Raw genomic sequence first — 23,529 nt, 5'->3', positions numbered from 1 at the left:
CAACTACTGAGCCTGCGCTCTAGAGCCCGTGAGCCACAACTACTGAGCCTGCGCTCTGGAGCCCGCGAGCCACAACTACTGAGCCCGTGTGCCACAACTACTGAAGCTTGCATGCTTAGACCCCGTGCTCCGCAACAAGAGAAGCCACCGCAATGAGAAGCCTGCTCACTGCAATGAAGAGTAGCCCCCACTTGCTGCAACTAGAGAAAGCTGCGTGCAGCAACGAAGACCTGACGCAGCCATAAATAAATAAATAAAAATTAAAAAAAACGGTCTACAAATAACAAATGCTGGAGGCGGTGTGGAGAAAAGGGAACCCTCCTACACTGTTGGTGGGAATGTAAATTGGTGCAGCCACTATGGAAAACAGTATGGAGCTTCCTCAAAAAACTAAAAATAGAGTTGCCATATGATCCTGCAATCCCACTCCTGGGCATACATCCAGACAAAACTATAATTCGAAAAGAGGCATGCACCCCTATGTTCACAGCAGCACTATTTACAATAGCCAAGGCATGGAAACAACCTAAATGTCCATTGACAGATGAATGAATAAGGAAGATGTAGTGTATATATATATGTATATGTGTGTATACACACACACACACACATACACAATGGAATATTACTCAGCCATAAAAAAGAATAGAATAATGCCATTTGCAGCAACATGGATGAACATAGAGATTATCATACTAAGCGAAGTAAATCAGAAAGAGAAAGACAAATGCCATATATCACTTATATGTGGAATCTAAAATATGACACAAATGAACAGAAACAGACTCACAGATACAGAGAACAGACTTGTGGTTGCCAAGGGGGGGATGGGGGAGGGAAGGATTGGGAGTTTGGGATTAGCAGATGCAAACTATTAGATATAGGATGGATAAACAACAAGGTCCTACTGTATAGCACAGGGAACTATATTCAATATCCTGTTTCCATAATGGAAACAAATATGAAAAAGAATATATATATGTATAACTGAATCACTTTGTTGTACAGCAGAAGTTAACACAACATTGTAAATCAACTATACCTCAATAAAAATTTTTAAATGGGTGTGCACATTTCCATTGACTAGACTAATGTAGGCAAAAACCATGAAAGACTTTGAAATGAACTAAAAGATAACTGAGTACCTTCAGCGAAAAAATAGGTTTCCTAACACATCCTTCCAGGTTATCCAAATCTATGAGGACTCCGTGGCTTTCATTGTCTTTGAGCTGTTTTACAACTCCATGAGCTGTAGAAAACTATGAGTAATACAAATTATCCTGGTTCATAGAAATGTAAATTGTGTGAGGAGGAATGCAATTGATTATTGTCTTATGGATATTGACCCATTTTTTATCAATTTATAATTCATTTCAGCATTACTTGTTTGACTACATATGTGTGGTAATTTGATTTTTCCTTTGATCTGGTTATAAAATCTTATTGGTTCCTGCATGAGTTAATGAGTTAAATAAAATCTTTGACATTTTATACTTGTACGAGTCATGATTTCATGCTCTTTTAAATTTTACCTTTTAATTTATTCTACAGCTCTATAGGAGTAGAGATTAATTTGTAGAAAACTAATAATGCAGATTATTCTTAGGATGCCAGTCTATAGCGATGGAAATGAATTTCATTGTGTACAGAAACAATTGATTTCTCTCCAGTAGAAAACACAACTTCAAATGTTACAATTTATTGCCTGGTAGGATATTAACCAGTTTTGCATCTATTATCAAATTTATTTCAGCATTGCTTTGACCGACTACATAAATCTCTGTTCCTCAAATTATCCTTTGAATCAGTGGTTTCCTCATTAATTAAGGAGTTGAATAAAATCTTTGACACGTCCATTTTATGCTTATTTGCAGAAAGTGATGTTTTTAACTCTTTGAAAATCATACTTTAGCATGTACTAGACCCCACAGAATTTACAAAAATGAGACAGAGTCTTTACTCTCAAGAAGCCTAAAAGGTGAGCTATGACATAACAAATATGCAAAGTAAGCTAAGTTCCATAAAGTCAGTATATGTTATAGAACTCTAAGGAAAGGAGAAGTTATGCAGGCTAGGTTGATCAGGAAAGATTTCATAGATAATAGAGGACTTCACAGAAGCCTTTGAGGCAGAAATTGGGGTATTCCGTTTCTAGCATGAACAAAAGAGTAGGAATAGAGAAGCTTGTCTTGTGTATAAGAAAGAGAGGAAGAATAAGAAGTTAGGTTTAGATATGTTGAGCTTGAGATACCTGTGGGGCACTGATGTCGAGGAGGTCTGCAAGTAGTTGGAAATGAATATCTAACACTTGAATAAAATGTTAGACTAAAAATAGGAATTTGAAAATCACTGACCATGAGAGAAAGAGCCTACTGCTACTTTGTGCTGTTATTATATTCAGGTTATGGTGACTGTACGGTAATATTAATAGCTTCCATTTATTAAGTATTTACTAACTATTATGTGTCAGGCTCCCTTATATTATTTCATTTAAACTTTACGATTACTCTGTTGGGTATGTATTATTATCCACATTTTATAGATGAGAAGACTGAGGTTCAGAGAAGTAATTTGATCAAGGTCACAGTGCTGGGAATTGAAGATGCTAGGATTAGAGACTAAGGTATTTGATTCCAAAGCTCATGATCTTAATCAGTAGGCTATATTGTCATGCAAAATTGGTTTTTGTTTTTTGATTTTGTTTGTTTGGTTGTTTTGTTTTGTTTGGAGGGTGCAGATTAGCTAGTATACTTTGAGCACACCATGGGTAAGGTTACTTCCCTTAAGAAAGAGCAGAGGAATCTCCCTGGAGGATAGAACATGAGCTATAGATAAAGTAGGTCTTGCTAGAGTGAAGTTGGAGTTGAAGAATAAGAAGGCCTGAGTGGAATTAGAAAATAACTTTTTGACTTTGATGGAAAATAGTCAGCCACTTAAAAATGGCAGGAAGACAAGGAGTTGAGAAAGAGGGAAGCCAAGCGAAGTATCCGCAAAGTTGAACCAGGGTTTTTTGCTTGTCTGTTTGTTTTGGTTTTGAAACAGAATAAAAAACAATTACTTTAGAAACTTGACCATTTGTATGTCTTTTTATTTTCTGTAATTGTTTAAAATTTGATTTTCCTTTGAATTCAGTAGAGTTTTAATGTTCACTGATCTCAGATATGCTAAGCAGAATAAAATAAATGGGGGTTTTATTCACTCAAAGTTTTAAAGAGAGAAAATATACACTTGAGGGCCAGTTATAGTTACTTATGGAAGCAGTAACTATAGGCTATTCAAGGAAAAAGGCTAGGTTCCCTTTTGTAGTCACTCCCGTACTCCTGGGAATTATGAGAACCCTTTTCTGCTCAATTCTTGGGGAATTCTGTTTTAACAAGAAATGTCTTTCTCTTACATCTGTATAAGGTAGTAGTTGAAGCCATGGGAGTAGCTATAGCAGACTAGCTATTACTACCCTGAATAGATAATCCTTAATAAACTAAGAAATAGTGTAGTGGTTAAAAGTGTAGACCCTAGATTCAGACAGCATAGTTTCTAATCCTGGTTTCATTACTTATTGGTTTTGTGATGTGGGGCAAGTGCATTCACTTACTCATTAAGAAAATATTTACTGGGACTTCCCTGGTGGCGCAGTGGTTAAGACTCCGCCTGCCAATGCAGGGGACAGTGTTTGAACTCTGGTCCGGGAAGATCCCACATGCCGAGAAGCAACTAAGCCCATGCGCCCCAACTACTGAGCCTGTGCTCTAGAGCCCGCATGCCACAACTACTGAAGCCCGTGCGCTCTAGGACCTGCGTGCCACAACTACTGAGCCCACGTGCTGCAACTACTGAAGCCCGTGTGCCTAGAACCCATGCTCTGCAACAAGAGAAGCCACCACAATGAAGCTGTTGCAATGCACATTGCGACGAAGAGTAGCCCCCGCTTGCTGCAACTAGAGAAAGCCCGCATGCAGCAATGAAGGCCCAACGCAGCCAAAATTTGAAAAAAAAGAAAAAAGAAAAAAAATTTACTGAGCACTTCCTATATCCCTGTTGTAGGCACTTGAGATCCGTATGTGAAAAAAATAGACAAAGATCTCTGGCCTTGTGGAACTTATATTTGGGGGAAGGACAGACAGACAATAAATAATGGACATAATAAATAAATAAATATGTGATATGTTAGAAAAAAGTGTTATAGGGAAAGAAAAAAATAGAGCTGGATAAGGGAGATTGGAAGTATGGAAACTGGGACAAGGCTAGCTGCAACTTTAAATAGGGAGATCAAGATAGGCATTTTGTTGAGAAGGTAACATTTGATCAAAGACTTGAAGGAGGTGAGGGAGATAGCCAGAAGGAGGGCTATGTGGGGGAAGCTTATTCCAGGCAGGGAGAGCAATAATCACAGAAGCAAGGCCCTAAGGGAGGAGTGTGCCTGGCATGTTTCTAGAATATCAAGGTGCCCACTGAGGTTGAAGCACGGTGAGCAAGGGGGAAAGCAGGAGGAATAAGAATAGGGCCATTCATGTAGTGCTCTGTAAACCAGTGTAGAGACATGGGCTTTTATTCTGAGTTAAGAATGGGGAGCCATTGGAGTGTTTTAAACAGAGGATAGATATGCTCTGACTTGGTGTTACAAAGGATCATTCTGGCTTCTGTGTTTAAAATAGACTGTAGAGGGGCAGTGGTTACCTAACTACTTGGGGCCTTGGTTTCCTCATGTGTAAATGGGGATAATAATCTCTATCTCTTAAGGTAGTCCTTAAAAACAACGAAAAAGTAAATAAATAAAGCACTTGGCAGAAGCGTAACACATAGTAGCCACTCAGTAAGTGTTAGCTATCATTTTTAGCATCATGATCTTCTCTACCAAAAAGTTTTTTCTAAAGTCAAGGAGAATTCTTTGTGAGAAATCTTTAGGGACCAGAAAGAAGGAAGTACAAGATGCACAGCAAATTAAGTTTTCACATTTTAAGTTCTGATCTAGTTTTGCTATTTTTATTCAGATTTATGGAAAGTTGACATGACTAACTTCTATGATAATTTTAATTATCCTTTGTTGAGTCTGCAGAACCCTAGTGTTCTCTTAGGACTGTAAAAACTGCAGGGGTTATTTGTTCCTAAAAGTTTGGAGGACTTGATTAAATATACAAATGATTGAACATGTAGATGGAATTCATTATTAATTCAACAAATAGTTATTGAGCTCTTACTATGTGCCAAGGACCATGCTAGGTGCTGGGGACATTAGTGAACCAGACTCAGTCCCTGTAGTGAGGGAGATGTACATGTAATCAGCTGATTACAATTCAGAGTGAAAAATGTTTGGGAAAGTTCTAAGCACAGCAATCTGTCCAAGATATAGACCAAGAAATTTTAGTAAAAATATGGAACAATCCTACTATCTACTTAATTCAACAAAGAACATTTGTAACAAATTTCTAGAGATTCCTGAAGCTCCACAAAGCATAGCACTTGCATATGTGTATCACAGTCTTCTACAGGGACTGATGATGAAAAGCAAAATGGTCTGAATAAAAACCAGATAGAGGGGGGAACTGATTATTTAATATTTTTCAATGACAATACATAGTAAGTACTGTGATTCATAGCCAAAACCAGATTAAGAGCTCATCTGATTCCTTTTTGGCTGATTTTTCCCTCCCTAGGGTAAAGAGTTATTACAAATCTTTACCTTGTTGCCAGGATTGCTAATCAGTCAGTCACAAATACATCTATTATGTCCGAGGCACTAAGAATACAGTGGTAAGCAAGAGAATAGTATCTCTGTCCTCAGGGTATTTACTGTCTAGTGGGGATGACATATGTTACATAAATCATTACCAATGGAATGTAAGCTCCATGAGGGCAGGGCCTTGTCTTTTTGTTTTGTTCACTGCTCTATCCCCAGAGTCTAGAACAGCTGATATGTAATAGGTTTCTCTGTAAAAACTTATTAAGCTTATAACTCTTCTTTTTGTACTGTTTGATTTTATTTATTTATTTTTACCATGTATATCAATTATGTTGTCAAAGTTTATTCATATATTTGCACATGTATATATATGTATAATATATATAATACTTGCATGTACATACATAAAATGAGTGTATGTGTATATATGTACATCTACATATATGCATATACATACACACAGACACACACACACACGTATGACTCCTTTTGAATTTGGACAGAAAATCCCAGTGGCTTCAGTTTCCACAGGAGAAGCTGAAGGTGACATGACCTTCCAGAACATTCCAGCACCATCTTTGCAGGGGGAGACAGGAGAGGGGTAAGAAGTACTATGCAAGCCTTACAGGAAAAGCCACGTTATTGCTTTTTTTAACAATAAAACCACCAGCCTCCTTCCAAGCTGCATACTTGCAAATCTTGAAAAGTTCGAGAAAAATCTTTAGCCCCAGCCCCATGCCAGGCTCTAGTTTTGCAGTTTATCTCTAAGTGGCTGAAACATTAGCTTTCTCACTCTAAAGAATGTTTCCTTACTCTCTCGGTTTATCAGCTTCAAGGGCCCAAGGAGCTTTCTCGGGTCAGAGAGGGGCCTAGGTCTGCAAGAGCTGGAGGTAGAGGCCTGGAGCTCAGCAACCCTACCAACTGGCCCAGCGGCACACTATGTGTTGAAATCCAGCTCCAACAGCGGTCCCACCAGCCCCAGGTCTCTGAGACATGTGCTCAGAAAGCGACCAGGGGCCACCCCTTCCAGCTCAACCTTTCTAGACCCAGTCAAAGTCATGACTCCTGAGGAACAGCTGCAGGAAAGGTGGGGGTACCCTCCCCTGCCAACCCCTCAGAGATAAACACAACAGATGGGCAAAAATGGGGGAGGTCCACAGAAAAGGGTCAGCAGCAATGCTCAGGAAGGGGTGGGTAATGCCTCCCCAATTCAAATCGCTTTAGGTTTGTTGCTGGTAAAATCTAAGCTTATAACTGTTAATTAAATAAGTAAAGTACTGTGAAAGAATAAAAGGTGTAATATAGAGTATTAGCTTAGAATGTAACGGTCAGGGAAAGGTTCCTTGAGGAAGCGATGTTTAAACTGAAACCTGAAAAGAAAACTGGCAGAAAGAAAGAAGAACATCCCTATCACATGCTGTACTTTTCCTGTATTTACCTCACTTCAACTGGAATCAATTATTTCATTTTCTAGCTTCACTGTAAGATTTGGAAGGTCGGAGACCAAGTCAGTTTGTCAACAAGATCCCCAAATCCCTAGAACCCAGTACGTAGCAGGGACTTCCCAATGAATTGAATACTTTTTGAGAAGGAAATTCAAACATGTAGTGTCTGCCAGTGGAATAATTATAGCCTCTCAGGAGAGGCAATTCTATCTAATACCATATGCACGAGAATCTGATTAAGATAAGAAATATTTACCTGTCATAAATCTTGGCAATTCTCAGCTCTCCTCTTCCCTTTCGCAAGCTTATTCTTGTTGTTGAAGCATGAGCCAGAATGTGTCCCCCGATGGGTTTTTTGGGGTCTGCCTGAAAACTGAATTAATAAAACACCTTTTCAGGTTTCATCATATGGACTATATACAGTACTACCTGCAATTACAAGGCAACCTTTCTGTGGAGTATGGCAGGGGACAGAGTAGGTTTGTGTTCTAAACAAGCAGAGGCTTGTTCATAAACCAGGGAATGGGCTAGAGTTTGGAGCTGCTATGTACCCCATTGCCATCCAGTTCAGGCTTCTGAGATTCCTATGATAAATGGTTCATGTTTTGTTTGATTTTTTAAAAATAAAAAACACAAATAAAACACTACTCACTGTTTTAGGATAAATCTTGGGGTTAAGCAATTTTTCTTTACAAAATACAAAGATTGAATTTATTCATTCATTCATGTATCAGAAGTATTTATTAATGGCTTACTGTGTGCCAAGCACTATTCTAGTCTAATGAATAAGTAATACCCAACCCTCCCTCATGATGCTATGCTGTAAATGAGAGCAGATTGAGAACCTCCTTCTTATTCATTAACTGTACATTGGAAGCCTTCAATGTTGTACTGGTTATGAATTTGAGGTGAGAAGAATCTCAGAAATATCTTTATCGCTAATGTCTAAAGTTTATTCTTCTAAAATAGGATACAGAAAAGATAAGCTCTTACTATGATCTTATCAATTCAAAAATATATTATGATTGCAATGTAGTTACAAATATTGACACTCTTGAGAGATATACTCACTAGGGGACTAACACTCACTTGGCAAGAAGTGAAAGGTTCTTAATAAACCTAATATAATAAGCCCTTCAAAAAAGCCTAGGTGTGGGGCTTCCCTGGTGGCACAGTGGTTGAGAATCTGCCTGCTAATGCAGCGGACACGGGTTCGAGCCCTGGTCTGGGAAGATCCCACATGTCGCGGAGCAACTGGGCCCATGAGCCACAACTACTGAGCCTGCACGTCTGGAGCCTGTGCTCCGCAACAAGAGAGGCCACGATAGTGAGAGGCCCGCGCACCGCGATGAAGAGTGGCCCCCACTTGCCCCAACTAGAGAAAGCCCTCGCACAGAAACGAAGACCCAACACAGCCAAAAATAAATAAATTAATTAATTAAAAAAAAAAAATCTCAATGCCTAAACCCCACAAAACAATTAATAAAAAAAAAAAAAAAAAAGACTAGATAGGACCACAGACTCTCCAACTGGGCATGCAAAAGTGTCTGCTTGGTGATCTTTAAAAAAAAAAAAAAAAAGCCTAGGTGCAAAAAGCCTCCGCAAAATACTAGCAAACCGAATCCAGCAACATATCAAAAGGATTATACACCATGACCAAGTAGTATTTATTCTAGGAATGCAAGAGTGGTTCAACATAGGAAAATCATCATTGTAATACACCATATCAATAGAATGAAGGCGAAAATCACAAGATCATCTCCTTTGATGCAGAAGAAAATCTAGGCTTCAAAATCATCAATAAATGGAACTGAACTTAAACTAACAGGTTACACTTGATCAAAATAAATTTTGGTGTAGCATAATAGCCTTAGCTTTGGGAGAATTCAGTTGCAAGTCAATTCAAATTCTGCTTGCTCCATGAAGTTCAGGATTCTGTTTACTGTAAGCATGAGGCTTGGTGTAGTGACGATGTGGCTGATTGACGCGAAGCTAAAGAGATTGTAGGTTAATGGGGATATGAAGCTCTCTGGGAAAGGAGTCTGCTAATATAAACTGCTGCTTTTATTTTATTTTATTTTTTATTTTTTGGGGCCACACCTCGCAGCACATGGGATCTTAGTTCCCTGACTGGGGATCGAAACCGCACCTCCTGTGTGGAAGTGCGGAGTCTTAACCACTGGACCGCCAGGGAAGTCCCAAACTGCTGCCTTTTGATGACTGTTCATCTCACTGCTTAGAGTCTTAGGTGGTGGGATTTTAGTCCATCATATATCTAAGCTGACCTGTCTTCACTCAGGGTACCACGGGGATGGGTTGGTTGGCTGTCCGTTAGTGCCTTCTGATTTTTGCGGAGTCAAACAATTGAAAAAAATAAAAAATAAACTGCTGCTTGATTAAATGGCTCACAGGTTAGGACCAGCTGGCTGGGGTTGGATAGGATTGATTGATTCAGCAGGTCCAACGTGAGAACAAGAACAGAGAGTTAGTTTTGGAGTGAACCACTATCAAGAAAGTAGCATCCAGGCAGGTGAGACTGACAGGAGTTAAGAAGTCAGAAGATAGGTTGCTTTACTCAGACAGCTGAAAGCGTAGTAAAGCAATGAAGCCCTTTCAGTTGGATGAAACAGCTAGAGATGAATTGTCTCTATAATGCTTACAGATCAATGCCACTCTTTTTAATGGAATAACTCTAAACTTTCCAGGTTACCCTCCATTACAGGTGGTTCTTCAAGGTCTTGAAAGAATCCTATGTTCTACATAGATGGGCTGCTTGAGGGCCTGATGATATTCTCAGCTGGGCTGTGAACTCTGAACTTGCAAACACTGTATTTATGCTTCTTTAGCGCATTTTTCATGTCCTGCCTTTAGTGCTATTATTATTTACATATTATATTCCCCCTCAATCCCTCGCCTATTACCTATCACTAAGCTCCTTAAGGGCACATGACATTGTATTCAGCTCTGTAGCAACCAGCCACACAGTGGGTGCTCAAAAATATTTTTTGAACTTAAGACATAGAAGTTACAAAAATACCAAGGAGAATATTGGGCAATAGAAAGATAGGTGCCCCCACAGCAGGTAGACCAGTTAGAAACTGCTATGAAGAGGGGACAAGAAAGGAGAGTCGGGGTTCGCTAAATGGGCAGAGAGAAGTTTTAACAGCTATGTTAATGCTTCTCACAGATGGTCTCTCCATACTGCCTAGTAATTCTTCTATATGAGCATGGTTAACCTCACCTCCCCTTTACCAAACTTTCAGTAGTCTCCTTAAGCGCACTTTTCTGTTCTTTTCCCTAACTTTGGATGACATTGCCTGCTTCTTCACAAAGAAAAGGAGAGCTCTCAGGAAGACAGTCCCTCAACTTCTGCTTCTTTTTTTCTGCTACCTACATACGGTCCTCCCTCAGTATCCACAGGGGTATCCGTTCCAGAACCCACCTCCCCACCATGGATACCAAAATTCACGAATGCCCAAGTCCCTTATATAAAATGGTGTGGTATTTGCATGTAACCTACACACATCCTCCCATATACTTTATTTTTATTTTTTTAAATTAAAAAAAAATTTTTATTGGAGTATAGTTGATTTACAATATTGTGTCCTCCCGTATACTTTAAATCATCTCTACATTACTTATAATACCTAATACAATGTAAATGCTACATAAATAGTTGTAAATACAATTTAAATTCTATGTAAATAGCTGCTAGAGCACGGCAAATTCAAATTTTGCTTTTTGGAACTTTCTGGCTTTTTTTATTCTGATTATTTTTGATCCTAGGTTGGTTGAATTCATGGATGTGGAACCTATGGATACGAAGGGCCCACTGTACTTATCTACAGCTGTACTCATTCTTCCTCCTTCCCTCTCAAACTTTTATTTTTTCTTATTTCAGCAAGTCCTCTTATACCTCAGTGCCTTTATAAACTCAATTATCTCTGAAGCAAAAGCCCCTTTTCTACTGTGTTTGCTCATTTAGCTCCTACTCACCCTTCTTGAAAACCATGCCTGATACCCCGAAACAGAGTAGAGCCTACCTCCCCTGTCCTCTCATATCACTATGTATATAACTCTATTAAAGCACACTACATTATAATTTTTAATTCATGGGTCTCATTCCCCAACTATACTCTAAATCCTTATTCATTTTAGTAACTCCAGTGCCTAGAAAAGTACCTATAATATAAAAGACACTCAATAACTCTTGTTGAATGGATACGGGAAGAGAAGACAATTTGGGTTTCCTCCAAATTAGATCCTTTTAGACACAGATTTGTGATATATCTTCAAAGAAGCTGTAATTCAAGGAACTTTTTTTTTTTATTTTTATTTATTTTTATTTTTATTTTTTATTTTTTTTGACAGTACAAACTATGTTTATTTGTGTGTAAAGTGCCAGTTTTATATACAAATCATAAGTAAACTTTAAAATCTGCTTTAAAATCTGAAGCAGTGAGTCTGATGTCTTCCTACTGCCTTGTGGTAGTAACTGTTTAATCTTGCTGGATCAAACTTGCTTGACTCCCCACACTTTGAGGCCAAGGAAGGTGCTGTTAAGAGCCAGGGTGAAGTCATGCACAGCCAGCCTGCTTGCAAACGCCAAACAGGGACAAGATCTTTCGTAAGAATCCGAGTAGCTTCTGTCTATGCTTTCAATCTAGGTGACCCCACTAGCATTAACAGGATTGATTTTGAGGTAGCTACACAGTTTTAAACATGCCATTAATGAACATTATGGGTGATTTATGGTGTAGCTGGTTAATACAGTTCAAGTAGCTGGTTTTTTTCTCTTTTGATGAGAAGGAAAAAAAGAAAAATCAGCAAAATAAGAGCACATCTTCAGTTCACTTAGAAGTCAGCATCCAAGGTAAAGGAATTCTCTGTCGGACTGGACATCACTCCCATCCTCTGATACTCGCCTACTCTCTTCTCAAAGAAGTTAGTTTTCCCTTCCAGTGAAATATTCTCCATAAAGTCAAATGGATTTTCTACTCTGAAAACCTTGCTAAAACCCAGCTCCAGCATAAGTCTGTCTGCCACGAATTCGATGTACTGCTTCATCAAAGTGCAATTCATCCCAATGAGCTTCACTGGCAGGGCCTCCGTGAGGAACTCCTGTTCTATCCTAACTGGATTGACGATTATTTCTTTGACTCTCTGCTCCGAAGGTTTGTGTAGCAGGTGTTTGAACATCAGGCAGGCGAAGTCACAGTGTAAACCCTCGTCTCTGCTAATAAGTTCATTGAAAAATGTGAGGCCGGGCATCAGACCTCGTTTTTTGAGCCAGAATATCGATGCAAAAGAACCAGAAAAGAAGATTCCTTCCACTGCGGCAAAGGCTACGACACGTTCTCCATACGTAGCCTCTTTGTCCCCGATCCAGCACAAGGCCCAATCTGCCTTCTTCTTTACACAAGGCATTGTCTCAATAGCGTTGAAGAGAAATTCCCTTTCTTTGGAATCTTTAATGTAAGTGTCAATGAGGAGACTATACATTTCAGAATGGATGTTTTCCATGGCAATTTGGAAGCCATAGAAACAACGGGCTTCCGTAATCTGAACTTCTTGGCTAAACCGCTCCACCAAGTTTTCATTTACTATGCCATCACTTGCTGCAAAGAAAGCCAGAGCGTGCGAAATGAAATATCTCTCCTCAGGCTTCAGGGCTTCCCAGTGCTGAATGTCCTTGGAAAGGTCCACCTCCTCAGCTGTCCAAAAGGAAGCCTCAGCTTTCTTATACATCTGCCAAATATCATGGTATTCGATAGGAAAGATGACAAAGCGGCGGGGGTTTTCTTTCAGAAGTGGTTCATCCTCCACACTGGGGGCAGATAGCTTAGGGTTCTGCGGCTCGGCGGGCTCCTGGAAGATCCTCCTCGCGGTCTTGCTGGCCAGTACGCGGGTCCCGCTGAGGGACGGGGGAGTGTTCTCCTTGTCCGCCAGGCTGAGCCCCTTCATAGGCGAGAGCTGGAGGGGATGCTGCTGCTGCGGGTCAGCGATGGTGGCGAGCGGGACGCGGACGGAGAGCATGGCTGCGTACGGCTCGGCGAAGTGGGGTTGCGCGCAGGTCTTGGGCTCAAGGAACTTTTAAAGGGTGTTCTGACAGAAAGGGAAATGTAAAAGGAGACAGGATTTCCCCCTAATTGAAGTAATCCTCCCCGCCTCCACCCCCTTACAGATAATCTAAGGAAGAGCGGGAATCTGTAGGTTTTAGCTGTATGGCTATGTTTTTTTCTTAGCAAATTATTGTTTGTTATTACCAATGTGGTACCCTATGCACAAAAGAGAATAGGTACTACTGCCTGTCATTGATTACTCCAGGTGAAGAGCCTGAGTGTTAAGAATGTCATATCCGGACTTCCCTGGTGGCGCAGTGGTTAAGAATCTGCCTGCCAATGCAGGGGACACGGGTTTGAGCCCTGGTCCGGGAAGATCCCACATGCCACGGAGAAACTAAGACCGTGTGCCACAGCTACTGAGCCTGCGCTCTAGAACCCACGAGCCACAACTACTGAGCCCACGTGCCACAACTACGGAAGCCCGTGCGCCTAGAGCCTGTGCTCCGCAACAAGAGAAGCCACTGCAGTGAGAAGCCCGCGCACCACAAAGATGAGTAGCCCCCGCTCGCCGCAACTAGAGAAAGCCCGCACGCAGCAACAAAGACCCAACACAGCCAAAAATAAAAATAAATAAAATAAATCAAAAAAAAAAAAAGAATGTCGTTTCCAAAGGGAGATGATTTTGAATGAACTAAATGAGAAATAAATGATAGGATCTGCAAAAGTGCTAAGAAATCATGTAGGAAAGATAATATGGGGAGAAAAAAGTCCTAAAAAGTGACTCATAATGTAAGAGGTTATACTTAATTAAAATAAATTGCAACATAGCATAACAGCCTTAGCTCTGGGAGAATATCAAGCCAATTCAAATTTTACTTGCTCCATCAGAGTGTTCAGGATTCTGTGTAGAATTTCATGTAGAATTTATGGCTCTTGACTTTTCTTGTAGGTCACTAACACTTTGATAATTTAATAAAAGATATAGACTCTCCCCCAGAAAAATGCACATATGTACATATACAAAAATTTTCATATAAGTTTAGGAGATCCCCCGCCCCCCGCGCCGGTGTGGTTGGCTATTAACAATAATATTCACAACCAAGATTTACTGAGTCCTTACTATGTGGCAGACACTCTTCTACCTCATCTAATTATTTCCCTTTGCTTGGATTCCATATTTAGTAAATAGCTTTGGATTAAAATTTGGATTCCTATAGAGGTCTGCCTACAAGGAGAGAATGCTCTGGTCAAAAGAACTTCAAATGTAGTTACATTTTTCTTTATCAGTCCACTGGCCCTCTGATCTTTCATTGAGTCTCATGAGTTTGATTAATGTGAGTCTGTCCCTGAGAAATGGATTTGTGCTCAGTAGGATGACCAAATCAAATCTCTGTCTGTAAGGCTGAGGGTCCTGAACACTGGTCAACTCACCAGGGTAATGGATACATCCCTGCAAAGCGCCTCCTATGACAGCATGCTAACCTTTCCCCAGGCACATACAGCCTCAATGTGCTAAGTGGTGTAAGAGCTTTAGAGTTAGACCTGGGTTCAAATTTTGGCTTATCAGCCAGCCATATGACCTCAGGAAAATTGTTAATCATTCTAAGTGTCTGTTTCTTCATTTTAAATGGAGGATAATAATTGTACCTAACTGGTATGGTAGTTGTAACAATAAAATGAAATAATTTAGGTAAGGCATTAACCCAGTGACTGCAGTTATTATTATCTGCCTTCCTAATCCTGATTCACTTATTATCTATGTTACCTTGGGCTAATTATTTACCTTTATGAATCTCAGTTTCTTTAACTGTAAAATGGGAACAAAAAACCCCTTACTTTTTAGGGCTGTTGTGAAGATTCAAGATATATTTAATCTAACTCATTGGGAGCCTACTACATGCCAGGAACTGTGCCAGGTCATCTATAAAGCATTAGATTTACCCTTTCAGTAATCTTGGCACATAAGAGATACTCAATAAGTAGTAACTATTATTATTTAACTAAATGATTCAGTTAAAACACTCTTTCAGTGACATGTAAATCAAGAAACATTTCTTAAAGTTTCTTTGAACTTCTTGAGTATTCTAGCAGTTATAAACAAGTCTTGAGGTAAAGTACAAGAAGGTGTAATAGCATTCCACATTCTTTTAGAGGGCTTTAATTTACTTCTATTTCTGACCAAGTAAAAACGGCTTCAGAAAACCACCCACATGCCTCCTTTAGCCTACTCTCTTATTTCCCCTTCTTTTATATTATCTTCTCTTCTTTCCTCCTTTTCTCAGGGGATGGGGGAGTATGATGAGAAGGAGGAAGAGATGGGGGTGGATATTAGGAATAAAGAGGGGCCAAGAAAGATTGTTTCATTTATCCCCCTCTGGTTGAACAGGATACAGCCTGTTATATTGTTAACAGTAAGACCCAGAACTTCCTGACCTTCCAACTGCAAATTAGGGTGCAGGGAGTATAGGATTATGGTGATGGTAGGGCAGGTGATATTTTTCTGGGAGTGAGATAGGAAGAATAGCACAGTGAGACTAAAAGAGCATAAACTTTGAAGTCAAAGATACCTGGGTTCCAAATCTGACTCCTGTTTTTTAACTGTATGATTGAGCAAGTAGGCACTCTGAGACTCTGTTTCCTCCTTTATATATTAGGAATAATAATAGTGTCTACCTCAAATACTGGTTGGAGTGGAGACCTTGAGGGGTCTGGGCAAGGGCAAACTTGAGGGACAACTGGTACTCCTGGTGCTTTTGACTTACTAAGGGTTAAGCTTAAAGATGGAATTTTTGAGAAGGGGTCCATTGAGAGAAAGACTGGGTGAACCACGTCCAGGAGAGAGGAGGATGTTTTGAGATTAGAGGAAGATAAAGAGAATTTTGGTGAAAAAGAAGAGATGGTTAAAAAAAAAAAAAAAAGGAGTATGTTTAAGAAGTTTTGTTAAATAACTCCCACCCCCCATTTCCTCCCAAAATATGCAGAAAAATCTACACATTTTTCAAAATTTTGAAGATAGAATTCGGGGGTGGGGCGGTTGGGGGGTTGGGGAGAGATATAGCAATATACTGAGACTGGCTTCATAGAACAGGGAGGTCTACGAGGCTGAGTTATGTTGGGGTGATATGAGAATTATATAAGATGATACACGAAAGCACTTGGCACATGCTAAGCAACGAATAAGTGTAAGCGCTCTTAATTTTGAGGGAGAGGAAAGTAAAATTCAAATAATTTAAATGTTGCACAAGGTCACCATGCTAGTGACTTTGGTTTAATGTTTTTTCTCTAACCACATTGCCTCCTTTTTAAAAAAAATTAATTAATTTATTTATTTTTGGCTGCATTGGGTCTTCGTTGCTGTGTGGGGGCTTTCTCTAGTTGCAGTGAGCGGGGGCTACTCTTCCTTACGGTGCACAGACTTCTCATTGCAGTGGCTTCTCTTGTTGTGGAGCACAGGCTCTAGGCACGCGGGCTTCAGTAGTTGTGGCTCGCGGGCTCTAGAGCGCAGGCTCAGTAGTTGTGGCACACGGGCTTAGCTGCTCTGCGGCATGTGGGATCTTCCCGGACCAGGGATCAAACCCATGTCCCCTGCATTGGCAGGCAGATTCTTAACTACTGCGCCAACAGGGAAGTCCCGATATTGTCTCTTAATTTATACTAATGATGTAGAATCAGTAAGTGACATCCTTAAAGAATAAACTGCACATTTACAAGACTGCAAATGTTCTACGATGACTTTTAGGGAAACAAATACACAAATGAAGTAGGGGGCAACATCATGGTCTTATTTGTTACTTATCTTATTTTTGCTGTGGTATGGAGCTTTACAGGCTGATAACTTTGACTTTATTTCCAGGCCTTCATCAACTGGATCATTCCAGTTCTAAAATCTGTATCTGTAAGCCTCATCTAGGAGTTACTGCTCTGGTGTATCATATGGCAGCTCCTCGCCTCTATAATTTTGTTCCTTTTTAATACGATGTGCCATCAAGTATAATGCATGGGATAGAAGCCTCAATTATTGTCAGTGTACTTGGGTACTCATACCAATTATAGTGATATTTCTCTGACAGGCTCCAGGGGAGTTGCAGCTTGGAGTTCCTTAACACTGAGAAACAAAGATATTTCCTTTATGGGAAGTATTCTAATAGCATTTGAAATCCTTTGGTTTAAAACTGTCTGTTTTCTTTTTTAATTTAGCTGTGGCAATTTATGTGCTTTACAGCACATGCATTTAATTTGTATTGTTATAATGTACTTTAGAATATACTATAGTGAAACTTGTTTCCGTATAACTTGGCTAGGTGGAGGAGATGCTGTTTCAAAGCAGATTCACCCAGCAAAAATACTAGTCTTTGTTACCTTCCTTGGCTCTTTTCTTAGCTTACTTCATTATAAATCTCCTCCCCTCTTTGAACTTCTGCAATTATTTCCGTTCTGTCACCTCTCTATTTTTCTCTTATTGGAGTCAATTCAAAATGGTTTTACTCTTTTTGAAACTTTCTACAAATATAAGAAAAAGAACCCTATCTGACCTAATTTCCACAGACTTCCTTTGTCTTCTAACTCTAGATCGATAGTTTTGGCCTCTTCAATGTTCCCTCCCTACACCTGAAGAAAGAACATTGCTCTTTAACTTGTACTGTTTTATTTGAATGCAACCCACTTCCTCCCTCTGAGCCAATGAGTCATTTTCTCTTTTTAAAGCGAGCCTTAAAAATCTCCCATTTCTCTTCAGTTTAAAATTATTCTCTTTGTGAAGTACTTCATGTCCTGTATATGAAAGACACCCTATAAAACAGAGAATATTGCCTTAACCACTCAGGGACTACAGACAATGCATGACCTACCAAGACTTTAAAATTTTGAGTTAAATGGACATCATTTATTTTTTTCCTAATGGAGGCAAGGCACATAGTCTCTTTTGTGCACTAGTGAATTCCTAGAACCTTGATACATAGTAGATTTTCAATAAATATATACTGAATGAATAAATGATTGATTTCCCCCTCCTCAATCTTTTTAACTTGCTTGGACTTCCCTGGCGATCCAGTGGTTAAGACTCTGTACTTCCACTGAGGGGGCGCGGGTTCGATCCCTGGTAGGGGAGCTAAGATCCTGCCTGCCGCACGGTGCGGCCAATAAAACCCAAAAAACAAACAAACAAAAAAACCTTGCTTAAAACCTTTCGTGTAATTAATACTTTTCACATTGGAATCTCATGTAATTAAGTAGAAAATATTCATAAAAGCATATTGAAAAGTGAGAGCTATAGCAAACTGCAGAAGATGCAGCAATACTCTTAGGGTTTAGTTTAGAAAATGCCTAAAGAGTGATATGTTCACTTCAGTACAATTTACATAATTTAGAATATCATATCAAATATCTTCTAATATATATGTCAATGACTGATTTATCTGCTACCAAATGATGTACTGACTCAGTTTTAAAATAACAGAACTTTGTACTGCAACCATCAGAGTAATGATTTAAGCAAGAATCTCCAATGGATATTAAATCCAATGGGTGCAGAACATGATATTTACACAAGTCTCAAAGTATCACCCCACGAATTACTTATTAATTACAAGCAGGAGAAGGTCTTTTACAATGGAGAAATCTTGTGAACACCATCTTAATCACATGATCAAACTTATCACTAATAAAAGGACAAACTGCCAGTGTGCCTCCTGATGCAATATATGGAAAAGGTCGTAACATCACTTATATATTAGTAGTTTTTCTGCCAAAAGTGTTCAACATTTTAAATAATGAGAAAAAAATCAACTCCAAATTGAGAGACATTCTGAAAAACAGTTGGCCTGTGCGCTTCAAAAATGTCACTCACTCCCAATACAAGGGGCATGGGTTCAACCCCTGGTCGAGGAACTAAGATCCCGCATGCTGCACAGCGCCACCAAAAAAGAGAGTCAGTGTCACAAAAATCTAACGAAGGTTGAGGAGCTGTTTTGATTAAAGGAAACTAAAGAGACATGACAAGTATGTGGGATGCATGATGCTTAACTGATCCTGAATCAAAAACAAAACAAGAAACCCCCCAAACTACAAAGGATATTATTGGAACAATTGGAGACACTTGAATATAACTGTGTATTGGATAAATAGTACGCCAATGTTAAATTCCCTGACTGTGCTAATTATGTTTTAGTTATGTAGAAGAATGTTCTTGTTCTTAGAAGAGATATGCTGACTTACTAAGAAGTGATGTGTCATGATGTCTGCAAATAATTCTCACTGGTTCAGAGAAAAAAACTCTCAAAAGGTTCACAAAACATATACACTTTTACATATATGAGCATGTGTGTGTATGTAGCATATAGAGAGATTTTACATACACATGCACACACACAAACACACAGAGGGAAAAAATGTGGCAAAATGTTAACAACTGATGAAACTAGGCAAATGATATTTGTGGATTCATTGTGCTAGTCTTGCAACTTTTCTCTGGCTAAAAATTATTATAAATAAGAAGTTGCTGAAAAGACCTTTAAAAAAGCAGTACATAGATTCAGGGCTATTTTGACTGCTTATTCAGATACAAAATGCTTAAAACTCTTGATGGTGGCAACTGAACTTTCTTCGAATTTTCTTTCTGGTTTTTTTTTTTTTTTAATATATATTTATTTATTTATTTGGCTGCGCCGGGTCTTAGTTGTGGCATGCAGGATCTTTTTTTTCTTTAGTTGCGGCTTGTGGGATATTTTAGTAGTGGCATGCAGGATCTAGTTCCCTGACCAGGGATCGAACCCGGGCCCACTGCATTAGGAGCACGGAGCCGCTACCACTGGACCACCAGAGAAGTCCTTCTTCGAACTTTCTGTTTCACTATACTACTTTAGCTCTCCTTGTCTTTCTTTTTCTTTTTTTTTAATTTAATTTTATTTATTTTTTTATACAGCAGGTTCTTATTAGTTATCCATTTTATACATATGTCAATCCCAATCTCCCAATTCATCACACCACCATCTCCTTGTCTTTCTATTCACTGCCATCTTTCAAGCAGAGCCATCAATATGTTTATTATGTACACAAGTACTTCAACAAATTCTGAATATGCCTAGTGTGGAGTGAAATTCTGTTTCTTCAAACAGGAGACTTCTCTCATAGGACCTCTTATAAATATATCTCATGTATATCCTGTAGAGAGCCTGCTTTTTTTGTTTGTAGGCTAACAGCTTATCAGTGCATTAGAAACCATTCATGTATCTGGAATATAAGTTTTTATTTCCCTAAGATCTTTTTCTTATTGTCCTCCAATATCCTTTCAGTCCTAGACAAAAAGGAACCCAAATTATCTCTGAAAATAGTTAAACTATTGCTTTGTTTTATTAAAAAACTAGAGAAAAATAGATCTGGATAACAAATAATGATTTGTGACAAAAAGTGATTTGTGACATATCTGTGTCCACATCAAGGCTGATGATTTTGGAATTATTTCCTATTCTACACTCTAACCCTTTTGATATTAACTTTTGTGAAATACAAAAGCAGAATATTAGGGCTTACGTCATAGTTGCTCCTGGGTCAGCAGTCATTTGATTGGTCACAAACACAGCCACATTATATTCTGCATCAAGAAATAAAATTAAGAAACTAAGAGAATGACAATGTGAATATTAAAAGTTCATTGCTTAGATCTCAGAGTTTAGAAATATTGTGCCATGAATTTATTTGATGAACAAGATTACATTCCTGTTTTTACATTGATATCATAAATTAAAGTTATTATTGTTATAATATTTAGGTACCTTATTGTATTAGAATCAGTATTTTTGGTTTAAAAAAAGAGATGTATTCCCATGAAGGAAATTTTATTTTTAAAAAATGGATTGCCTCCTGACATTATTCTCAGCTTCTCTACAAAACCTACTTAGCAAACAGTCACAGGTGCTATTCTGATATCACCATTTATTTTAAAAATCTACCTTCTGAGGGACTTTCCTGGTGGCGCAGTGATTAAGAATCCGCCTGCCAATGCAGGCGACACGGGTTCGAGCCCTCGTCCGGGAAGATCCCACATGCTGCGGAGCAACTAAGCCCGTGTGCCACAACTACTAAGCCTGCGCTCTAGAGCCCGCGAGCCACAACTACTGAGCCCATGTGCCACAACTACTGAAGCCCGCACGCCTAGAGCCGGTGCTCCGCAACAAGAGAAGCCACTGCAATGAGAAGCCTGCGCACCGCAACAAAGAGTAGCCCCTGCTCGCCGCAACTAGAGAAAGCCCGCGCACAGCAATGAAGACCCAATGCAGCCAAAAAAAAAAAAAAAGAGTAGCCCCTGTTCGCCGCAACTAGAGAAAGCCTGCGCACAGCAACGCAGCCAAATATAAATAAATAATTTATTTTTTAAAAATTAAGGGAAAAAATCTACCTTCTGAGATTTTTTGGAGTCGTGACAACATCTGGGCCAGTTTTTGCTGCCGTTCAGCCAACTCCCCACGACCACTGAAATCCACTCGGAAAAGTGCCATTATTGAATCAATGATCTGTGTAGGATTAATGTAAAAATAAATAATGCATTTGGAAATGGAAGGAAGAAGTTAATTTGAATTGGAATCAACAGAAGAAAGATAATATGCTAAATAGCTCTAGACTGAGCAATATTTAAAAGCTCGTACCAATAGTTTGAAGATGCCAGCTTCTTCATGGAACTTTGCTGCTACATAATCAAGTAGCTCCATCTGATGTTCACCTGGTGGGAAATGCAGTGGGAAAATGTTATAAAAACTAGAAGCAGAGGCTAAGATCATGTATGCTCTTGGGAGTCAGGCAAAAGAGAGTCCTTGAAGGATTTTCTTATTTATGACTTTATTAAATATGATTTCATATTCTACCTTAGCATACATACCAAATGCTACCTTATCCAAAAAGAATGTTACTCTCCATTTCAAAGACGAAGAATAAGAAATAATTTGAGAGCATTTCAATGTCTAAGGACTTACCAGATGATAAAATTTGTGGACTGACTAAATAAATTTGGAGAAAAGTAAAATAGAAAGAGAAAAGAATAGTGTCAAAATGTTGTAAGCATCACTCAAGTAATAAATCAGTGCTGCCAACCTTAAAACAGCCTAAGCATCCAATTGCATGGGGCTCTTACTAGTATATGCACGTGCATAAAGTACATTGTCCAGGACTGCATCATGGTCTACATTGAAGCGATCAGCAATGTCCCGAAGGCGATCTGGACGGCTGGAGTATGCCAGGATTAAGGATTTAATAAATCAATTCCAAAAAGTTTAGACAACAACTACAAAAAATAATACCGTAGCAAGTGTATCAAAGAGAGGCAAAACACTGTACCTGCAAAGGTATTCTGGAGGATACTAATAATCACTTAAAATCTATATCAGACTTTGTTTTTCGTAAGTGCCTCAATTAATGAATACCTTAGGTAGTGATAACAGTGATAGAAATAATGAGACAGTGATGAATTTAAATATTAAATTATCTAAACAATAACCTTGGAAGTTAGTTGTTATGGCCTCTATTACACTTTACAAAGGAGGACACTGACAAACAGAGATTAGGCAAATGACTCAGGATTATGCAGCAAATCAGTTCCAAGAGAAAAACTAGAAACTAAGATTTGTGAATCTCTGTTGTTCTCAGTTCAATAAATATAGACCTATTCTAGGAAGATAATATCACTGAATTATAATTCAAGTCACTTCAAAGTGAATTAATTCACTCTCTTCATATTCCTCACTTGTTCAACATGAAATAGTTTAACATATCACTAACCACGTGTTGCCAACAAATGATAAAGTTGACTACATAAACCAAAGGGTCAAAAAAGTAACTTCAAGTGTCCAGAAGGGAATTATTATCATATAGTTTTTGGTTTATTTAGGGTTTAAAATCCACTTTCTTCTAAAGGAGTTGTGTTAGCATTCTGAAATTAGTAAATTCATAGGGGGGCAAATTCAGTGTACCTGAAAAGGTATTCTGGAAGATGCTAATAATCACATACCTATCTAGACTATAAAGGAGTAATAAACATTCTTTATAGGTCTTTGGTGATCCCAACAATATGTCTATAATATTCTCTAAAGTGAAGTAAGATAAAATAAAATGCATGTCTGTGGTCTCATTTCACTTTGTTTACAGTATTTGTATAATACTGATCATACTATAAGTAACTGTAAAGTAAGGACCATTTATAATCTTATTTGTGACACTTGGAACTAGTTCAGTAAACATTTAATTGAATTGTCTTTAGGATTTCCCAGCCATCTCTGTCCTACAGCACTATATATGTTTTCTTCAGAGCTTTAGTGACAGCCACTTAAATCTTCTATTGCTGCTGAGTATACCCAGT

At 38.8% G+C, this 23,529-nt stretch overlaps 2 protein-coding genes and 1 non-coding gene across 4 annotated transcripts in view; 1 reads left to right on the top strand and 2 right to left on the bottom strand.

The window, feature by feature from the left end:
* The window catches only part of DMC1 (DNA meiotic recombinase 1), a 39,882-nt gene that overhangs the window by 723 nt on the left and 15,630 nt on the right, over positions 1 to 23,529 (bottom strand). Inside the window, exons 8-12 of one of the 2 annotated variants that reach the window (XM_061204174.1) lie at positions 22,309 to 22,400; positions 21,827 to 21,900; positions 21,580 to 21,694; positions 20,715 to 20,775; positions 7,379 to 7,495 (exon numbers count right to left, since the gene is read on the bottom strand). In XM_061204174.1, coding sequence (XP_061060157.1) covers positions 7,379 to 7,495; positions 20,715 to 20,775; positions 21,580 to 21,694; positions 21,827 to 21,900; positions 22,309 to 22,400 — 459 coding nt within the window. The remainder of the gene's footprint in view (positions 1 to 7,378; positions 7,496 to 20,714; positions 20,776 to 21,579; positions 21,695 to 21,826; positions 21,901 to 22,308; positions 22,401 to 23,529) is intronic. The other variant, XM_061204176.1, reaches the window with a different exon arrangement.
* LOC133101845 (small nucleolar RNA SNORA79) lies at positions 9,337 to 9,488 on the top strand. The gene has a single exon (XR_009702735.1). It is a non-coding gene; the product is annotated as a small nucleolar RNA SNORA79 (small nucleolar RNA).
* LOC133100292 (ribonucleoside-diphosphate reductase subunit M2-like) lies at positions 11,945 to 13,178 on the bottom strand. The gene has a single exon (XM_061204173.1). The coding sequence runs from the start codon at positions 13,156 to 13,158 to the stop codon at positions 11,977 to 11,979; it is 1,182 nt and encodes a 393-aa protein (XP_061060156.1). The 5' UTR covers positions 13,159 to 13,178; the 3' UTR covers positions 11,945 to 11,976.

The sequence above is a fragment of the Eubalaena glacialis genome, chromosome 11 (assembly GCF_028564815.1).
Source record: "Eubalaena glacialis isolate mEubGla1 chromosome 11, mEubGla1.1.hap2.+ XY, whole genome shotgun sequence".
Lineage (NCBI taxonomy): Eukaryota > Metazoa > Chordata > Mammalia > Artiodactyla > Balaenidae > Eubalaena > Eubalaena glacialis.
Note: the sequence above shows the minus strand (reverse complement) of the source record. Positions and strands in the feature narration are given on the sequence as shown.

What these genes read in the sequence shown, in the direction of transcription:
- LOC133100292 (XM_061204173.1), bottom strand. Translation starts at nt 13,158, where the DNA reads ATGCTCTCCGTCCGCGTCCCGCTCGCCACCATCGCTGACCCGCAGCAG.